Source organism: Bacillus rossius, chromosome 15, assembly GCF_032445375.1.
Source record: "Bacillus rossius redtenbacheri isolate Brsri chromosome 15, Brsri_v3, whole genome shotgun sequence".
Taxonomy (NCBI): Eukaryota; Metazoa; Arthropoda; class Insecta; order Phasmatodea; family Bacillidae; genus Bacillus; species Bacillus rossius.
This window is the reverse complement of record NC_086342.1, coordinates 27,771,457-27,791,629: the sequence shown is the minus strand read 5'-3', so window position 1 is coordinate 27,791,629 and position 20,173 is coordinate 27,771,457. Positions and strand designations below refer to the sequence as shown.

The following is a 20,173-nucleotide window of genomic DNA, read 5'->3' as shown; positions in this document are numbered from 1 at the left end:
TTAGAAGAACTGCTCCAAGAGTTAGAAGAACTGTTACAAGCATTAGAAAAACTTCTCCATGCGTTAGATTAACTTCTCCATGTGTTATAATAATAACTGCTTCATGCGTTTGAAGAAATGCTACATGCGTTAGAAGAAATGCTTCAAGCGTTTGATAACTTCTCCGTGTGTTAGAAAATCTGATCCATAGTTTTGTCCGTGGAGGGGACGCACCACAACGCCGGAATACCACAACGCCGAAATGCCAAATTGACCACAACGCCGACAGCTATAAAACTGCTGTGTACCACAACGCCGAATTACCACAACGCCGAAATACACTAACGCCGAAAAATGTCATTGCAGGACTGCCACAAAGGTTAGGTTAGGTTAGACTAGGTTAGGTTAGACTAGGTTAGGTTAGACTAGGTTAGGTTAGACTAGGTTAGGTTAGGCTAGGTTAGGTTAGGTTAGGCTAGGCTAGGATAGGTTATGATAGGCTAGGTTAAGTTAGGTTAGGTTATATTACGCTAGGCTAGGTTAAGTTAGGTTTGATTTTAGTATTTCGGCGTTAAGGTACATTTAAGAAACACACACACAAATTCATTCAGTTGTTATTTCGGCGTTGTGGTACACAGCAGTTTTCTAGCTGTCGGCGTTTTGTGTGGTCAATTTTGACATTCGGCGTTGTGGTATTTCGGCGTTGTGGTAACGACCCGTCCGTGGACACTGTGAGAATCTCGACGTGGGACGAAAGAGCAGCGCCAAGGTGGAAAGGCCTGGACGTGTGCCGGCGAAGGGAGACGAGACACTGGCTGCGAGAGGTCACACGATACGGCGTCGTGCCCTCGTTATTCACCACCCCCTTAACGCCTCGTTTTTTTTTCTTTCCTATTCGCTTTTCCACCCCAAGAGCTCGATGGCGAACGAGATAAGGTTTGGAAGCTCGCCCGGGAAAATGTCGGACACTGAACACGCGAGGAACTATTTTACAAACAGAATACGTAAATGTTATAAATATATTAAAATTTCGTCACCTTAATAACTTCATAGAGCTTCGCTCTCTATGTGAGAAAAGTCGATACCAATTAAACCAGTAACCTTAGCTTTACTCTATGGCTCATAGGCAAATAGCCTAAATACTAATTTGGCGTTATTAGTTTTATTGGAGAGTATGTCTTAAAATTTAATTTTCTGTCCAACCATAAAATAGTTAATACACTTAAAATTTTTTTCTAAAGAGTTTACCTAGTTTGAAAACACCCTCTTTTGGATAATAATTATAAGTTAATAAAATTAATCATAATTTTTTTCCTACCGACCGCAATCATATAGAGGTTGAATGAAAACATTTCATTGGAAGAATTTTTTTCATTATCCTGTAATGTTACCAAATAATAACTTAAGATTGTTTGGTCCTGAGGTACCGAATAAATATAATTTTTACCTTTAAAACTACTGCAAATCCGCGAATTTTCATTGAAATACTGTTTAAAACTGCTGCAAAAACAAATTAATGTAACTGTTTAAAATTTTTAAATTGAAATTCCAGTATTTCCAGTAGGCCTAGTTGTTTTACTCTTTCGTACTAAGAGTGTAATAATTTGCTGTTAAACGTAATAATCTTGCTGCGATTGTGAGCAGATAATTGTTAAATTTATACCTTGATCAAAACACAGCAACACAGACTCCAAAATAAGTGCCAAAATTTAACCATTGCGGAATATTGTAAACATCGATATAGATAGAATCAGACATGGGTTTGCTTGTATCTTGTTAATTATTTTATAAAAATAGATTCAAATTAACAAATAGAAATAGTTAGGGTTTTCCTACATTATTTATTTGCGAGGGACCAAAAGATTTATTTATTATACCATATCGACTGGCTCGTAGTTAAAAAATTAAAAATTACTCACGTAGATCATAAATTGCATCAAATCAAACTTTCTAAAAGCTCACTCAAGAATTTTTTGTCCCTCCGTTGAAGAGATATGTTTTACATGGGCTGGATTTACTACAACGACTATGCTTCTAAGTACGACTAAAATAAAGTAGATATTTACCGTACGTGCTATGTCTCATGGTTATTGTTCTGTTTGGTATCCCAATAACCTGTGAGATTATCAGAGTCGTTATTTTTTTGTAGATTTTTACTCTAAATAAAAAATTGGTTGTCTGTAAAGTCGGTTTACGGACAATAGTTTAACGTGACAAAGTCATAACAAAAATTTTGATGAAATTACTGCATACTTTTATGAATAAAATTGAATCATTTTTATTGAATTATCACTATTTTGTATGGATACAAAGAAGGAATGAAATGAAATCTACAATTTAATTGATAAATTTACTTTTATTTGCACTCATTAATTCAAATATGTTCATTACTTTAACGAAGAGATTATTTTAGCTATAACTTTTATACATGTTTGCTATTTAACTTCTTCCAATCTGTGTTATTCTGTTAAGGATAGGACGATGATAGGAAAAGTAGGAAACGAATGGGAGTGTTTCAAGTTTAATGTGCCTCGAAAAAGTCAAATCGACGGTTGTTCCAATCGAGTGAAAGAGAGATAGATGCGGCGCAAGCGTACAATGAGCGTAACGGGACACAGCGTAACGGGACAATGTGCGCAACGGGACACTTTTTCGTGCGTGCAGCCGGCGTTCATAGATTTATTAGACGTTGTCACGTCAAAAATTATTCTAGCAACTTACTGGGCAGGGCTATCAATTACGCCGTGACTCATCGTATCGGTTTCACGGAAGAGCTTCACGCTATCGCTTCAGTTAATTTCCGAGCCGTGGAGGCACCGCGGACTCGGATTAGCTGTTGATTGTATTTATTCATGAGCTGTCAAGATTTTCCGCTTCCAATTAACCTAGTATCCTGGTTTCCCTTCCCCCCTCCTACCCTACTGCAATGCCGTCTTCGATAAAAAAAAGCGCGCAATCAAGTTAACGAAAAAAATTAGAAGAACATTGTATACCGACATGCCTGTACGTCCGTTGACCGTTATCGACGTAATTAGGATTGACATTATTTTAGTCAACGTCGAATGTTGTATCAACGTACCATAACTCGGAGACCATAACTTCACAAGTCTCGTCTATTTGCACACATAAGAATGTTTTTTTTTCTTTACCAACACGGATAGCGTCCGTTAGTTGAATATTTACGTGAAAATAAAGACAAATACACTCCATAATATTTTCCCTGATGTGATTACATAGATATTTATGTGCTATTAGAAATTTAAAAAAGTTATTAGTTATTTTTACTAAATATCGTACTAAAATAATTGCGGCTTAAGGACAAATGGGCAAATAATGTTTCTTTAAACAGAGATTTTACACCTGTAAGAAATGGTACACAGTGTCATGTCCCTTCGTTAGTAAAATGAAGTTGGCATGGAGCAAAAAGAGATGCAAAAAGAGATCGCCTATCATTACGCTTGTTAAACTTAGCCTTTTTCTTATTAATATCTTCTAAAATATACATTTCTTATTACGAAATGTACTGAAAATTAGTTGGTTGCTAATGGCTTTCAACTGTTAAGATATAAAATATATTTATTTTAAAGATTTATTTAATTTAGACAATTTAATATAGGTAAATTTTTGACGTGATAACGTCTTATAAATCGATGAACGCAGGCTGCAAGCCCGAAAAAGCATGACTCATTGTCACGTTCCGCCTGATCCGAGCGTGCAAGAACCGGCCAACCACCGTGCGAGAAAATCTTCTATAATATCAAACAGGTTAAGGCGGGCTTTTTAAAAGCAGCAATTTAACAAATTTGATTTATTTGTCCAATTTCGTCATTTCAAGTTAACAATTTATTGACATTGATTTGATTTTAGTTTATTTCTATAACTAATTGTTCGTGATTATATTTAAACAAATTATTTAAATTAAATTTGCAAAAACTGTAAATAATATTTGAACATTAAAAATGAAGCAATTTTTCATTAATGTTTTCTTATGACGTTATCACGTAAAACTATCGTCCGTAAACCAACTTTACAGACAACCCCCCCCTTTTTTTTATAGAATACTAAAATTATCTTTGATTTCTACACTATTTAGGACATATAAAAAGGGTTATCTTTATACTGTGTTTAAAATAAGATTCTTAAAAATTTATAATTAATTTTAAAGTGCGGCACTGTTTTGAAGATAATTCATATAAATTTGTTTTATTTAAAAAATACGTTTTGAAATAAAACATCTTAATGGAGGACATTCGAACCAATTTCATAGTCTTAAAAAATAATCCACATTTTCCAGCATTAGTATCCAAATAAAGAATCTCATAATTTTTATAAAACATGATTTTTCTTAAATAAACAAATTAAATAAAATTTGATCAAAAATACTTTTAATGAAAGTGTGTAATTTATTTGATATAGGTATAGAAAGTTGTCTGTTGAACAAAAATTTTGTATATAAAATGTTAAAAATATTATTCTAATTGGTGGCCTATTTCTTTAGGTAAACGACTACCATACAGAGATCTAAGAGACACTTGTTGGTTGTAGCAGCACTATTCAATTGCTTTGTTGGAGATTTATCCTCAAAACGCACTAAATATATATAGATCTATATATATATATTTTTTGCAAGGTTTTAATGTGCTTGCACTTGTCAATCTGGTTTTCTGTCATCTCGGTTGTAGCCAACTATGTTTCAGTCAACAACTATGCATAATATTACTTATAGTTCTACTGTCTCGAATAGTAAACGTTTGTCATTTGCATACGACGGCGGTGCCTTTTGAAATGAACGCAAGAAAGAAAGAGCTCCCGGGGAAAATGCCTCATTCAAGGTGGGCCGTAATCGTGTAACCAGCCTCTGTGAGCCGAGGAGAGATAAGGGTGACCTTCGCTCGCCAGAACGTATACGCGCACGCACACGTTCGCTTCTACGGCCTCCGGGCTTCAGGCCTGGCGTGGGAAGAGAGAGACGCTTGTGTGTAGCTTTGCTTGGCTTCTTGGCTGACGCTAGGTCTGTGGAGATGATGGTGTGCCTGGCTTTTGGCACTTCCTCGTAACAGCAACACCACAGCCACAAGCTTAGTCACAGACAGACCCCCCACATCATTCTGTGGGCCCCGTTGCTATAAGTCATGATGCCTCCCTTTTTTTTCTAACACAGATAAAAAAAATGTTTTTTCCTTTATGTACATTGTTTTAGTTTTTTTTAAAACCTTTTCACAATTATTTTTAAAACACATTAAAACTAGTTTTAAGTCAGTGTTTCGATTGTCAACGTAAATTGATTTTGAAAATGGCAAATAAATGAGTGTAAGTGTTCTGCACCGTCAACATGGTGTCACGTCAATTGGTGGTGGTTTTGTTACTCACAGTTGTGGATTCAGACACGTTCTGTATACGCACAGCATATTCCGAATAGTATTACTCTGGTGTAATATTTCATCGGTAACTAAATTTAGGCCTTACTGTTTAATTGTTTTCTATGATTTATTTAAAATTGTCTACTTTTTTGTTTTAACTTTTTTTTCTTTCCTTCGCAGGCCCCCTAGACCCACGGGCCCCGTTGCCATAGCAACGGTAGCACCGGCCATGTGGGGGCTCTGGTCACAGATACCGTAGAAATAAAAGGAAACCAACAATATCAACCGAGAAGGCACTGATTATGTAACACCGGAAAAGACTTTGTTACTCCAAACACAGAAGAAAAAAAAATTCTTTACTTTTACAAAATATTCCTTTGGAAACCGGTTGCCAAGATATACGAATATGGTGATTTTTTTTCACATATGAAATAATCTTTTGGAGATAATGAGTATTACGTACGAAAATTGGTGCATAATTTTATATTTTAATTGATGTTTTATTCAAACATATATATTTTGAAACCATGGAAAAGATAATCTGATATTCAATAATTTGACTTTTTTTGTTTTGTTATGCTTATAAATGTGCGCAGTTTGTACTGGAAAACTATTAAGGGAATGGTTTACAAATAGGTACATTTAAATTTTGGTGGCACTGAAAGAGCACAAAGAAAAAATTCCCGGGTAAAAATTCTGAACCTAGTATCACTGCGAACACTTTTGTAGTGATACAGTTGTTTTCATGTAAATGTAAAAAATTAAAACTATCTGTAATTTTACATTTTTATCTCTGTTGCATTAAAAAAAATAATTACGGTATAATCACATACAGTCACAGTCCAAGTATTAGCCAGAGTAATCACTCTAGCAAAACAAATTAATAAAATGAAAAGGTCTGCATGTGGTTTTTGAATTATTACACATTAAATAATTTACATTTATCAAATTAGTTACCTAAACCAAATTCAATAATTTTGTTTATAGGTTCAAAATGTTTTAACCGAAAAAAAAACTTTAGTTTCAAACACCGATTAGATAGTACCATAGGGTTAATTTAGTCTTTATTTCATTGTGATTTCTCAAACTGTTCTGAATATACGATAATTATGGACCAAAGATTGATTTATATAAAGTTTTAAAACAAGGAGTTATAACTTCTCTAAGTCTTATTTTTTGTAGGTATAATCATTGTTTGTTTATAAGCATCTTGTTTAGAATATTTTTGTTTCTTTGATAATGTACAAAACACCAATACAAATAAATCTGAGGGCTAAGACGAGTCTTGACATGAATATATGAAAGTAACAACATATCAAATATATTTTCAGAAGAAAAAAGCTTTTAAAGATAATTTAATGTAATTAAGATTGTAGCGTTTTGGAGCAACTTTCCACTGATTAGCAGTAGTTTAAAGGAGTTCCATATCTCGTTTTCATGATTTCCCGAAATCAAGTTTATTAAATGTCTCTGAATGTTTCAGTGGCTTATTTTATTCTATGGATGACAGCGTTTTTCGTTTGCGTGTATCCGATGTGTAATATTGGTGAAGAGACTTTTAAAAAAAAAGAGAAAAAAAAATCTTTTCTAGGACAAAACCACCCAGCCATAATTGTTTGAGGGTGGGAGGGGAGACTATTAAACCAAAGATTTTTTTTTTTTTTAAGTGCAATCGTTTTAGGCGCGTTGATTCTGTTTGGACGCAAATACTCCCGTCAGACTGGGAAAGGATTACGTCGAATGGAGAGAGACAGTGGAAAGACAACTTAATGTAGCTGTGGGGTAGAACGGGCAGGGGGGGGGGGGACAGTTGAACCGCGAAAGTTCAGGGCGACCAAACCTCCTGGTTTGTGCTGGGAAATTGAGTTAATGTCAACAGGTAGTTGCCCCCTCCTCCCCTCGCTTCACAGCCAGCCCTCTTTCCTTTTCACCCCTCTTCATCCCCAGGCCAACCCTCCTTCACTTCCCCCCCTTCCCCTCTCCAAACCTCTTGAAGCCATGGCAGTGCTGCCAAATGTACGTAGGTTAATTCCCCTGGCGGCTTAGCCACCCCGATGACGGAAGCGCTAATAAGCCCACTATTGTTTGAGGGTGTTTCTGTTGGGAGGAAAGAGAGAGAGAGAAAGGGAGAGAGAGAGAGAGAAAGTGAGAGAGAGAGAGAGAAAGAGAGAGAGATAAAGTTACTGTTAAGGTCCTGTACCACCTTCAAATTTTCTCTTCCAATACCTTCCAATATGCTGTGTCGAATAAATTTGGAGGGTTATGACGTCACCAACAAAAAATCCCTAGCGTAGCCATGTTTGTTTGAAAAGTTGGATTATTTGAGTTTTGTATCAAATATTTTGCATATAGGACAGGTTCTAATATATGTAGGGTATTATATGCAAATCGGGCCTAACGAAAACGAAAAAAAAAAAAAATATTCGTTTCCAGCACAACGATTCTTTAAAATGGCGAAGTACGCATGGCCGATTGAAGAGGTAATAAAAGTGAAATAACTAAAATAATGCTAATATGAATTTCGTATGCCGAAAAAAAATGTTATGTGTGAAAAGAAAATTATGTTTCTATAACTTTTAACAATCACTGAACATTTATTTCATTATGTGACGAACATAATTGTCAATTAAATTTGTACATGTTAAAAAATAAAAAAAAGCTTAATTAGTTTAAATACATCACCAGTCACAGTGATGCATTTTTAAAATTTCAAAGTTGAGATAAAAATTAAAAAAAAATGATTGAGATAGCTAAGACCAAATAATAAACTTTGATAGTGTAACATGATTTAAAACATATTTGAGGTTATGTGCCCAAAAATACTCTATGGAGAACATTGGAAGCATTTCTCGGCCAATACTACCCCTCCAGCTCTATTGTCATATTCAGTTCGAGAAAAATGCTCGACAGTGTAGCAGGGCCTTTACTGAAATTTATAGGCACAACCTCATTTCCACAGCTGTCGTAAACTGCCTCGTTTCTTATCAGACCGGTTTCGTTGCCTCGACACCGTTTGAACCGCGTCGAACGCCGTGAGCTGACGTTTGAAAAAAAAATTTTTTTAGTAGGACTTAACGTAATCCCGGGACGATTAACAGGAGCGATTAATCGGAAAAAACGAGACAGGTGTTGTAAATAACACGAGCTGTGTGAAAAAATTGGTTGTCTGTAAAGTCGGTTTACGGACGATATGTTAACGTGACAACGTCATAAAAAACATCGATGAAATGATTGCATACTTTTATGAATAAAATTGAATCATTTTTATTGAATTATCACTATTTTTTATGGATACAAAGAAGGAGTGAAATGAAATCTACAATTTATTTGATAAATTTACTTTTATTTGCACTCATTAATTCAAACATGTTTATTACTTTAACGAAGAGATTATTTCAACTATAACTTTTATACGTGTTTGCTATTTAACTTCTTCCAATCTGTGTTATTCTGTTAAGGATAGGAATATGATAGGAAAAGTAGGAAACAAATGGGAGTGTTTCAAGTTTAATGTGCCTCGAAAAAGTCAAATCTATGGTTGTTCCAATCGAGTGGAAGGGAGATAGGTGCGGCGCAAGCGTACAATGAGCGTAACGGTACACAGCGTAACGCGACGCTTTTTCGTGCGTGCAGCCGGCGTTCATCGATTTATTAGACGTTGTCACTTCAAAAAAAAAGAAGTATAGAAAGCATAGTTTTTTGCGTCACACAACGGCTCCGTAACGTAAGACGCCGATATGGTTACGTTAACACGCGAAGATTTTCGAGTTCCACATTTCATGTGTTTTTGTGAGGTATATTTCTGTCCTTTTTTATTGTTTAGCATATGTAATTATTTCTCATAACATGCTAGCTGTAAATTGAAATACACAATGTAATTTACCTTTAAAAAGTACTTGCAAATGTGAAAAGAAGGCAATGACCCAGTTTTTCCACTAAACGGTAAAGAAAGAAACTTGACTAATATGCAAGATTTAAGGTCTAGATTGTTTAGCGAGAAATGTAAAGTACCCAAGGATCATAAAATAATTGTAGTCAATAAAACGTGCCCAAAAAAACACTACTCATATTGTACTACTAATGAGTCTATAATAAGAGGATAAAATAGTATATATGTTGCAGTCACAGCTAAAGATAAAATAGGTAGTTTAGCCCACAGTTGTACGAACATTAATTATGGGGGAAAAAAAGTAATCTTAGATTTAATGTTATTATCTTTTGCTGTACATTAGTCTTGTCACACTGGTACATTCACTTCGAAGTAAGCTGTAGCCATCTTTCTACAGGAAGAACGTAGTTATTCGGTTTTGTTTCTGCTGCTAGACCAGTTAAAATAGTTTCAACTATGTAAGTAATGTGACCGATTATCAGAAGTATTTTTTTCCTCCCTAGTATAACTTCAAACACAGTGATGTCTGGTATGTATCAGGGTTAGGTACGCACTTGGGGGTGTCTGAAACCTTAGAACGTCTTTTAACTTGGCGGAAATTGGACATTTCTCAAAACGTTGTAACAAACATCTACGTATCGTTTTACTATTGTTTTGTTGAGTGGTTGGCAGTGTTCTTAAACAAATAGCGTGTTTTGCTTTGCGACTGATATTTTGGGAGATTGGTACCATTGGTACTACTTTCGAGAAGTGGGATATTTGAGACAAGCTCCGAGACGGACTCTAGCATGCACAGAAAAAAAAGCCGCACATTTACGAAATGCTACATGAAAAGTATTGTAAATTTGTATAATACATGGCTATGGATATTTATGCATTTATGAAATACGTGTTTCGAGATAATGAGTAGGTATTTATTACGAAAATTGGCGCATAATTTAATATTTTAATTTATGTTTCTTTCAAGGATATATGTTTAAACCACAGAAAAGATAATAGAATATTCAACAACTACACTTAGTTTGGTTTCACCATGCTTATTTATATGCGCTGTAAATACCGGCAAGCTGTTCCGGGAACGGTTTACAAAAAAAAACTTTTAACTATTAGAGGTACTGGGACAACACAGTGGAAATTTTACCGAATTAGAATCCGAAACCAGTATTACCGCGAACACTATTTTGTAGTGATACAGTTTTTTTTTCACGTAAACGTGCAATAGTAAAAAAAATTCTGTAATTTTGCATGAATATTTCTGTTTCATTTACACACACACACACATGATGTATTTTATACGCGACTACAACATATACAATGGAATCTGACAATGTTACAGAAAAAGTGTGTCTTGCCGGAGAGTAGTAGAATATTTTTTTAGTGGTGTCAGTTTCCCATTTCTTCATTTCAACTGTGAGTTATTCCCCTCCAGGGAGAGGAACAGGGAAGCTTGATCGAACGGCGGGAACCGCAACAGGCGACTCTCGATAACAGCTAATCCGCGAGGATACGCTTTCAAAAGAACCCGCGGGCGACATTCTGTAAGGGAGTTGCGTGGCGGGAAGAGCCTTCATAAAAATACTAGGAAATAAATGATAAAACGAAAAAAATTGGTTGTCTGTAAAGTCGGTTTACGGACGATAGTTTAACGTGAAAATAACGACATAACAAAACATTTATGAAATGATTGCATACTTTTATGAATTAAAATGAATCATTTATATTGAATTATCACTATTTTGTAAGGACACAAAGAAGGAGTGAAATTAAATATACAATTTAATTGATAAATTTACTTTTATTTGCGCTCATTAATTCAAATATGTTTATTACTTTAACGGACAGATTATTTTAACTATAAGTTGTATACATGTTTTCTATTTAACTTCTTCCAATATGTGTTATTCTTTTAAGGATAGGACGATGATAGGAAAAGTAGGAAACGTGTTTCAAGTTTAATGTGTCTCGAAAAAGTAAAATCGATGGTAGTTCCAATCGTAACGGGATAATGTGCGTAACGGGACAATGAGTCATCCTTTATCGTGCGTGAAGTCGGCGTTCATCTATTTATTAGACGTTTTCACGTCAAAAATAATTGGCCTAAATTGAAAACAGGTGAAATAAATTGTTGTTATTTTGAAAAAAAAAATTTAAGTTATAAGTGCATAAATTGTTTTGCTTACAGGTAATGAAAAAATCAAACTTATTGAGTTTCTCGTGTCTTGACTTATATATTGAAATTTAGTTTTTGATAATAGAATCCAAAATAAAACATCTTTGAGTACTCGCCATAGTTTGTCTAACGTCTCACCTCGTTAAAGAGCAATTTCATGTGTTCTGATGTCGCAAGTACACTTATAATATTTAAATACGAAAGTCGGACACAGAATTTAACAGTATAATTTCTTAAAATAATGCTGAGTGTGATAAATATACGCAAATTGTGTTTTCAGCTACATTTATCGACGCGAATCGCACGTAGTTTCCGCACCCGCCGCTAGAATTCGTTGCCGGAGCAGCTACGTCGACTATCGAATCATTAAATTTGAAGAGCGAAGGGCTAAACTATATAATCATGTGGCTCCGATAAAAGCGAAAAGTGCTGCCCATCTTCTTAAAATTCATTAAACAGGTAGGTAATACTACAAAGTTTCCCTTTGGCGTTGTGAACTATGGTTCTCTCCATACGCCGCAGATGGCAGCACGGTGGTTACAAATTTACGTTCCCTTACTCCTAATAAATGCCGTATACGGAGAGCTAAGATGTTACACTTCAAATACCTTAACTAACTTTATTGTTTCTCAAAGTCAAATCAGGACTTCTAGTTTATTAGTAACGACAGTATGCTTAATCTTTTTTAAAACGCATGCAACAAAGAAAAGAATCGATGAAAATGAAATGCGAAAATTATTTGTCATAAAATTACTTAAGTTGGAGATGGTTAAAAAATTTTAAGCACTAGATATGATTCTTAATCAGTTGCAGTTATTTCACATGGCAAAAAATTTCTTCCCGCATTCCGACCAATAAGGTACCGGGTTTAAATCTTAGGCAAGCAAATAATGTTCGTAGTAAAGAAAGCCGAATTAATTCTCAGTGATTACCCAGGTTATTTGAACTTGATAGTTGAAATAGAGAGTTATTTCTGCAATCTGTAGGGCCATGTGAATGGAAAGTAATTGCTTCATCAAATGCCACTGAAAGTTGAAGAAATTCCCCAAGAATGTCGAAACAAAAGTTCGAGCAGAAGTAATAATATTATGTCAGATATTTAATCTTGTGCAATTTCATGTCGTCTCTTTCCCGCACGATGCAATATAAACGCACGTCAATTTGAAGATATGAAACACTCGTTCTTTGGAAATAGTTAGGAAATGTTATATTTTTGTAGTGATGTTCACTGTAATGTAACGTGATTTTGTACATTTTTCGTGCTCCAAATTAATACACTTTTTTTAGTGCCTTAATTCAAGAGACAACTATATGTTATAACCTCACTATTTTCCTTAAAAATACAGTTCTGACTTATACGAGTACGTATCGAACAAGGAAAAAAGCAGACTATATTTTAAAAATTGTATTTGGAACTGGGTTTTAATCTGTAAATGGGCGGATGGACTAAAACAATTAAACAGTACTTAAGAGCTTTTAATATTTAAAAGATACTTTGCATTGTATAAGATAACAGTGTGAATATCAATTATTGTTTGTTTTTACCCTATAAATTTGTGACACCAAAAATTTGGCATTGGTTTCAAAATTTCGGATTGAGTTATAGTATGGATACTGAAATAAGAAAGAAAATTATATGACAAAGGAGATTTAATCCTGTTCTTAGTTCATCGTAACATTTATGCTACTGAATTTCCATATGCAGTGGCATTTTGTAAGATATTTCCACCATATTGGTAAAGTTTCAGACGAATAATGTATTATTGTTTTTTTTTGTATTCGCGTCTTGTGAGTAACGAGGTCATGCAAAAGTAAAAAAAGTAATTTGGAAAGCTGGGCCAGTATTCGAAGCTAGGTTCTCTAAAACGAAAGTTTAACTGTTTTACATTTGCGACAATTAGCTCTACTTAAAGTTGAACTGATTGCATAAATAAAATTTGAAAGGTAGCCTTGTTATGGAATGATTGGGTGCCTCTAGTGAAAAAATTCAAAAGTAAATAACGTGTATAAATAGCTTTGGTACTTTAGCATTTAAATTACAAATTTTGTAATTTTGATGTGTGAACATCTTAGCTCTCGGTATACAGCATTTGGCGGGAGTAATTTCGTGAATGGAATATCAGTCGCATGGACAGGAAATGTGTAACCACGGTGCTGCCATCTGTGACAAATGGCGCAAACCAAAGTTCACAAAGCCAAAGGGAATCATAGTATTAACAATTTAATGAATATTAACAAGAGCATAATTTTAATAAAATTCCTGGTCGAAAATTAGGTCCAAAGCTGGGGTTTAGTAATTTGTTTCCAGTCTATTTTGCTTTTATCAGAGCCGTTTCATAATATATAGTTTAAATAGAAATTACCTGTGTCAATTATTCTGTCCACACTAAGGAAGTCGTGGGAACACACATACACACAAACACACACACATATATATATATATATATATATATATATATAGATAGAGAGAGAGAGAGAGAGTTAAGTTACAGCTGAATACAGTTCCTATGCAGAACATCATTTATTTGTCTGTGATGTACTACACAGGAAACATTTTTTTTGTACTTTTACAAAACATTCCTTTGAAAACCAGTTTACAAATATAATTTTTAATAATACAAGAAAACTACTGTAAAATTTTAAAATAATCCATTGCTATGGTTATTTTTGCATGTGTGAAATACGTTTCTGAAAACAATGCCGAATATATACACAGTCGCGCTAGCGAAAATTTGTAAAAATTTATTGATGTTCAACACAGTTAAAATTTTTTTTTAAAGCATGGGAAATATAATCGAATGTCAAAAAAATTGACTTAATTTTTTTATCGTGCCTATCAATGTGCGCAGTTAGTACCAGGAAGTTATTCGGGGGACAATTTACAAATAACTTTAACTATTGGAGGAAATAGGACAACATAAAGCGTAAATGCATGAATGATAATCTGAACCTAGTAGTAACAAGAAATATTTTTGTAGCGATACCTTTTTATTTCGTGTTAATGTACAAATTTACAAATATCTCTAATTTTACATGATCATTTTAGTTCCATTTACTGAAGAAGAAAAAATTAGTACACGTATTTTAAACGGACGCTTGGACTTGAATATGATGATAAATGTTCTCGTAAATTTATGATTTTAATATCGTATGTTTACTTGAGTCGAAAGTCGGTGCTATTCAATTACCTTCTTACCAGAAGCACAGTAGATTCTAATTATTTATGTTTTCACTCATTCACAGCGTATTTATGCTACTGAAACCAGTTTGAAATATACCATATGAGCTGGCCTCCACGATGAAGTTGAGAGCATGCATAGTTTAGGCGCGACGAGTTCGGGGTTCGAGTCCTTGGTAAGATCATTTGAAGTTTGTTTCGTAAAAGATTCACGTTAAAAAAATTCTATATCAATAAAAGGATATAAGCGCCTTTTTAATTAAAATTACTTGTAAAGTTTCTAAATAAACGTTAAAACTATAAATGTAAAAAATCTAGCGTAAGATTATTCAGACACAAATGTCTTAAGGATTTTAAGGAGATAACTATTTTTTTTCTATAGGAACACCAGTTAAAACACACATTTTATTGCTTTTTAATGTCTTTCTCGATTGACATTTCAAAGATTGGCATGGAACAAACACATTAACTCTGTCTTGATGGCACTCGAATCAATCTAGCCTTTACAACCTTGTTTACGATCAGATTATAGTAAACACTTCCTTTTCTGCTCGAGTATTTGCACTGGGAAACGACGTTATTTCAAGCATTAAATATTTTATTGAAACATAGTATTTGCCTGAAGAAACTGCAGTGGTAGCGTCATCTTGCGGCAAGAAAAACTGCTGAGAGTGTCTGAGATAATTATTAATAAGTTACCATAATATCCATTAAAGAAAAATCCGCTAATTATAGTGTCACGAGTAGAGACTAACTTTAATTAATGCTGTTTTTACGAAACATGTGCAATTATTACTGTAGTTCATATATGTTGAGTAGTTAAAATGATCATGACATTTGTGTCCAAGACTATAAAAATTAAATTTGGAATAATATTTTGCTTAAAATGTACCACTATCAGTAGTTTATGAGTGATAAACGTTGAAACAAGAATAAAATTAAATATCCAATCCACTTGCATAATATATTATGATACAAACTTTCAGCGAAAATAACAATCCACTTGCATAATATATTATGATACAAACTTTCAGCGAAAATAAGGCCAATAATTACATTTCTTAGGTATAATAAAATAATACATTTTTTATGATTTCTGTTAAGATTATTTAGCATGTAGTTTCAATACATGATTATAATTCTTTTTTTGTGCAATATGGTATTTAAAGACATACGCCATTGCTTAGCAATGGCGTATGTCCAAAAGCCTACATCAAGTCATGCACTCCCATTGCACAAATCTTTCAGAGATAATATGGAATTTAAATTTGCATTTTGGAGTTAAAAAATATATTGATATGCTTTTCGATGTTTTTTTTTTAAATTTAAATACAATTCGTCATTGTCCCTAGTTATGCGGATAGCAAGCAAAATAAGTTTAGTTATGAAATATAAAGCGACACAATTTATTATGATTTGCTCTGTTGTAATGCACGTTTGAAACCCCAAAGTGACACGCACATTCCAGAAGTTACATTGCAAGAGCGCGAGGTACACACTCGTTAGCCTCGTAGAGGCGAAGATGCACTCGGCGAAGGCATGCAGGTCGACCTTATGGTGCAAGGTTCGCTCGGGATTATAGTCTATGTCATGTAACTTGTCTCAGATTTGATAGTGCTCAAAAGCAGTAACCATTCACTTCACACGAAGATTGATTATGAACACTGACAGCCTCATTGTAAAAAAAAAAAACACTACTCAAGAACAACAATGGCAGAAGGATACTAAGGTCAAGAGTACTACTTTTGAGAACAGTCAAAATTTGGTAGAAGTGGCGTGAGACAGACTATACCACTTAACTCTTGAATAATAAGCTCATGGATTGAGTTACAGTTTCACACGCCATTTTAATTTCCTAGTATTAATATTTATATGAATCCCACGTATGTTATACTTTCTAAGCATTGCAATTTTTTTAAATTTGTTTTAGTGATCAGGAGATATATAAACACATTCTAAGACGTAACTTCTCATGTATATGGATTTACAACACCTCTCAATTGCAAAGTATGACCAGCATATATGAGAGAAATTTCATGAGCTAATATTTAATAAATAATCACGAGGTTCTGTTTGATATTGCGAAAAGCCCCACGTGGAATCAAAATGCAATTGTTTTCAGATAGTTATGTAACTATCGTTAACCATATATAACTTTATTATATTACCAATAATAACTGGAGAAGAAGATACGATGTGTTTTTTCTAGTCTTTTCTCTATCCCGCCCTCTACTTCACGATATATCATCCGCAGTTTGTTAAAAAAAATCAGGTTTCTATTTATTACTGAGAATTTTTATTTTTTTACTAACCGCATCATGGTTAAACACTAGATGGACGTTTTATGTTTCCAAAGCTGGATAACCCAAGAAAATAACGTATATAACTTCGTTTTAACCCTGAAGTGAAAAAATGTATATCTGAATGATGCGTGGAGTTTATTAAATTTTGAATGAGTGGCTCGCTGTGCAAATTCTAGTCGATATAATTCATGTTTTTGAAATGAATATATTTATTGTTATACATTATATATATTATAATATATATTTACATTTTAATGTAATTACAGCTTCAAATTATTTCTTGGAACATAAAATATATTTAGACATAATCTTTTCAATATTAGTAATATCTTATTTTTCAGATTTTTTCTAGAGTGCTTTATAGAGTCTAGATTACATACAGACCACCAATTTTTAGATATATACAGGTAAATAACTATACACTGGCAGAACAAAATCTGCCGGGATTTAAAAGTGATATAAAGTGATATAAAGTGATATAAATTATTTTGCACACTTGACATTCTAATCAAGAAGACAATTTTAGTGTGTACATCTGATTTCGAAAATGGTCCCCTTCACCCTGTGTTCAGCCCGGGCAACGCCGGGTACTGCAGCTAGTATTATATATAGTTAGATTTATGTATTATTTATATTTTAGTATAATTGCAGTTTGGGATAATTTCGTGCAACATAAAATATATTTAGATAAAAAAATATATATTTAGTTATTGTTATATTATATTTATGTTTTAATATAACTACAGCTTGAGATTATTATCTTTGAAAGATTTATGCAATGGCAGTGCATGACTTGATGTAAGCTTTTGGACATACTTCATTGCTAAGCACATGAATGTCTGTAGAGGAAAACTACAAAAAAAAAAACCCAAAAAGACAAAAACACAAATCAAGCAAAAAAATTGCTGTTCTCTTAGTCCATTTTTTCTTTGTTTTTCTTTGTTTGTTGACCATATTCTTGTTATGGAATATTATGAGGTGTTTATATCCTGTTGATAACCAGCAATTTTTTTTGATTAATTTGTGTTTTTGTCTTTTGGTTTTTTTTGTAGTTTTCCTCTGCAGACATACATGTGCTTAGCAATGGCGTACGTCCAAAAAGCTTACATCAAGCTTGAGATTATCTCGTGCAACTTGGAATGCGTTCAGATGAAACGAGGAACCGAGAGGGTTCACTCACCGGGTACTCGTCGTAGCGCACCCCGGACTGGTAGTCGGGGTAGTCGGCCTCTCCGCCCCCGGCGGCGGCCGTCGCCCGCCTCTTGTCGGCCTGCCCCCGGACGACCCTCGCCTCGCCGCCCCCCGCGACCAGCAGCAGGGGCAGCAGCAGCAGCAGCAGCAGCAGCAGCAGCCGCGGCATGGCCGCCGAAGACTTCGTCGTCGTCGTCGCCGAAGAACAACAACAACCACCGCCCCTTGGCTGGCCGCCGCGCGACATCCCCCCAAAAAAAACCGCGCGAGCTCTTCGGAGGGGGTGAAGGGAGAGTTTAAGGGTGGTCGTGTGCGAGAGAGAGAAGGGGAGGGATTTTTTAAGGCGCTTCCGCAGCTACGACAACACCACTCCCCTTCTCTGTCTTCCTTGCTTCCGACGGGGGAATAAAAAAAATTGAAACACCCGGCTGTCACACTTCGTGAGTTACGTCTGTCGTCGGTTTCGTCGCCACTCTCCGGTTTTATAGAATCTGCCCCGTGACGCCACGAGGGGTGACGAAAACGCAGGGGGGTCCGACGAAGGAGGGGAAAAAAAAAATAAAGAGGGGAAGGAGGTTTGTCCCGTACGCGAAACAAAACAACAACGTGGGTTGAACCGTGGCGTGGGGGTGGGTGTGGACGGGAGGCGTTCATGCGCACAAGTTACGCCAGGGGTCTGGTTAGGGTGGTTTAGGGTGTGGGTTGCGGAACACCGACTCCTGTTGGGAAGTGGAAGGGGGGAGGGGAAGGAAGGTTCCTCCCTCCCTCATTTTTTCCATCCCTCGTCGATAAACACCCCCCCCCTCCTCCTCCTTCACCGTCGAGCCCACGGCTGCCACCCCTCCACGAGAAACATTCCGCGTCGAGTCTTTGACGACGTGGCAAAGACCAACTCGCTACTGTATTTTTTTTTTTTACAAAATATGTCTTTGGAAACCTTGGCTTTGGACCTGATTTGCGACAAGGAATTTTATTAAAATACAGCTCACCATGCAAATATTCAATAAACCATTAATACCACAATGTTTCCCTTTGGATTTGTGAACTTTTGTTCGCACCGTCCGCCACAGACGGCTGCACCGTGGTTGTTACACATTTCCGTTCCATGCGACTTCCGTTCCATTCACAAAAATTACTCCTACAAAATGCCGTATACATCAAAAATATTTATTATTCTTTCTATTGAGATATTAATTTATGGCTATGTCTTTGACCTAAAACATACGGATCAGGAAATTGTTAAACATTGCCACTACGAATTCAAACATAAGATTCTTCCACCTTCGAGCTGTCAATTTGTCACATGCGCTCAATAAATAGGGAGGTAAATACAAACAATCGTCCTATGCTAGGGGCATTTGGGCAGTTCATTCCCCCTGAAAAATGTGAAACAGGATGCTTGGTGGGACAGTGGGTCAGCAGGTAATACTGTGACAGAACTTTGGATACTGTATCTTTCATAACATTCTCATAGGTACCTTGCGTTACATGAAAATAGGTGTGATCATTTTAGGAGAAACAAGTTGGTTAACCAAGTTTTATCCACATGCATAGACGATGTTCTGTTCCAATTGTTATAGATCGTAACAATGCAATACATGCTTCAGGTGGCAAGCAACAGTGCTTTAATATTTCTCTTTACCTAACTGGCCAAGTTTTATCCAATTAAATGGACAGTTTTCAGTTCCAGTTGGTATAGACCGTAATAATGCAAGACATGCTTCAAGGGGTAAGAATCATTGGTTTGAGATGTTTCTTTTCCTCATTGGCCAAGCTTTATGCAATTCCATATACCATGTTCAGTTCTTAATAGTCTAATCATGAAATATCCCATTAAAATAATGACTACTTATGAAAATAATATATATCACAAAGACTACGAGGTTTTTTATGAAATTAAATTAAAAGTAAGAATTTATCATATTATTGTTTCTTTTGGAAAAATAATATTCTTTAAGTAACGAAAATACACATGCAAAGAACATTTAACAAAACATAGACAAATAAAATGACAGATTCATACTTTATAAAAACAGAACTAACTCCAATAATATCAAATAATATAAATAAAATAATATTTTATCTAACTTTGAGGTTGAACAC

The 20,173-nt window shown here is 34.9% G+C and overlaps 2 protein-coding genes across 2 annotated transcripts in view; one reads left to right on the top strand and one right to left on the bottom strand.

The window, feature by feature from the left end:
- Window positions 1–18,317, bottom strand: part of LOC134539605 (uncharacterized) — a 44,032-nt gene extending 25,715 nt beyond the window's left edge. The window contains exon 1 of the mRNA XM_063381780.1: window positions 18,060–18,317. Coding sequence (XP_063237850.1) covers window positions 18,060–18,317 — 258 coding nt within the window. The remainder of the gene's footprint in view (window positions 1–18,059) is intronic.
- LOC134539686 (prohormone-1-like) overlaps window positions 1–20,173 on the top strand; it is a 344,120-nt gene that overhangs the window by 73,298 nt on the left and 250,649 nt on the right. The window lies entirely within an intron of this gene.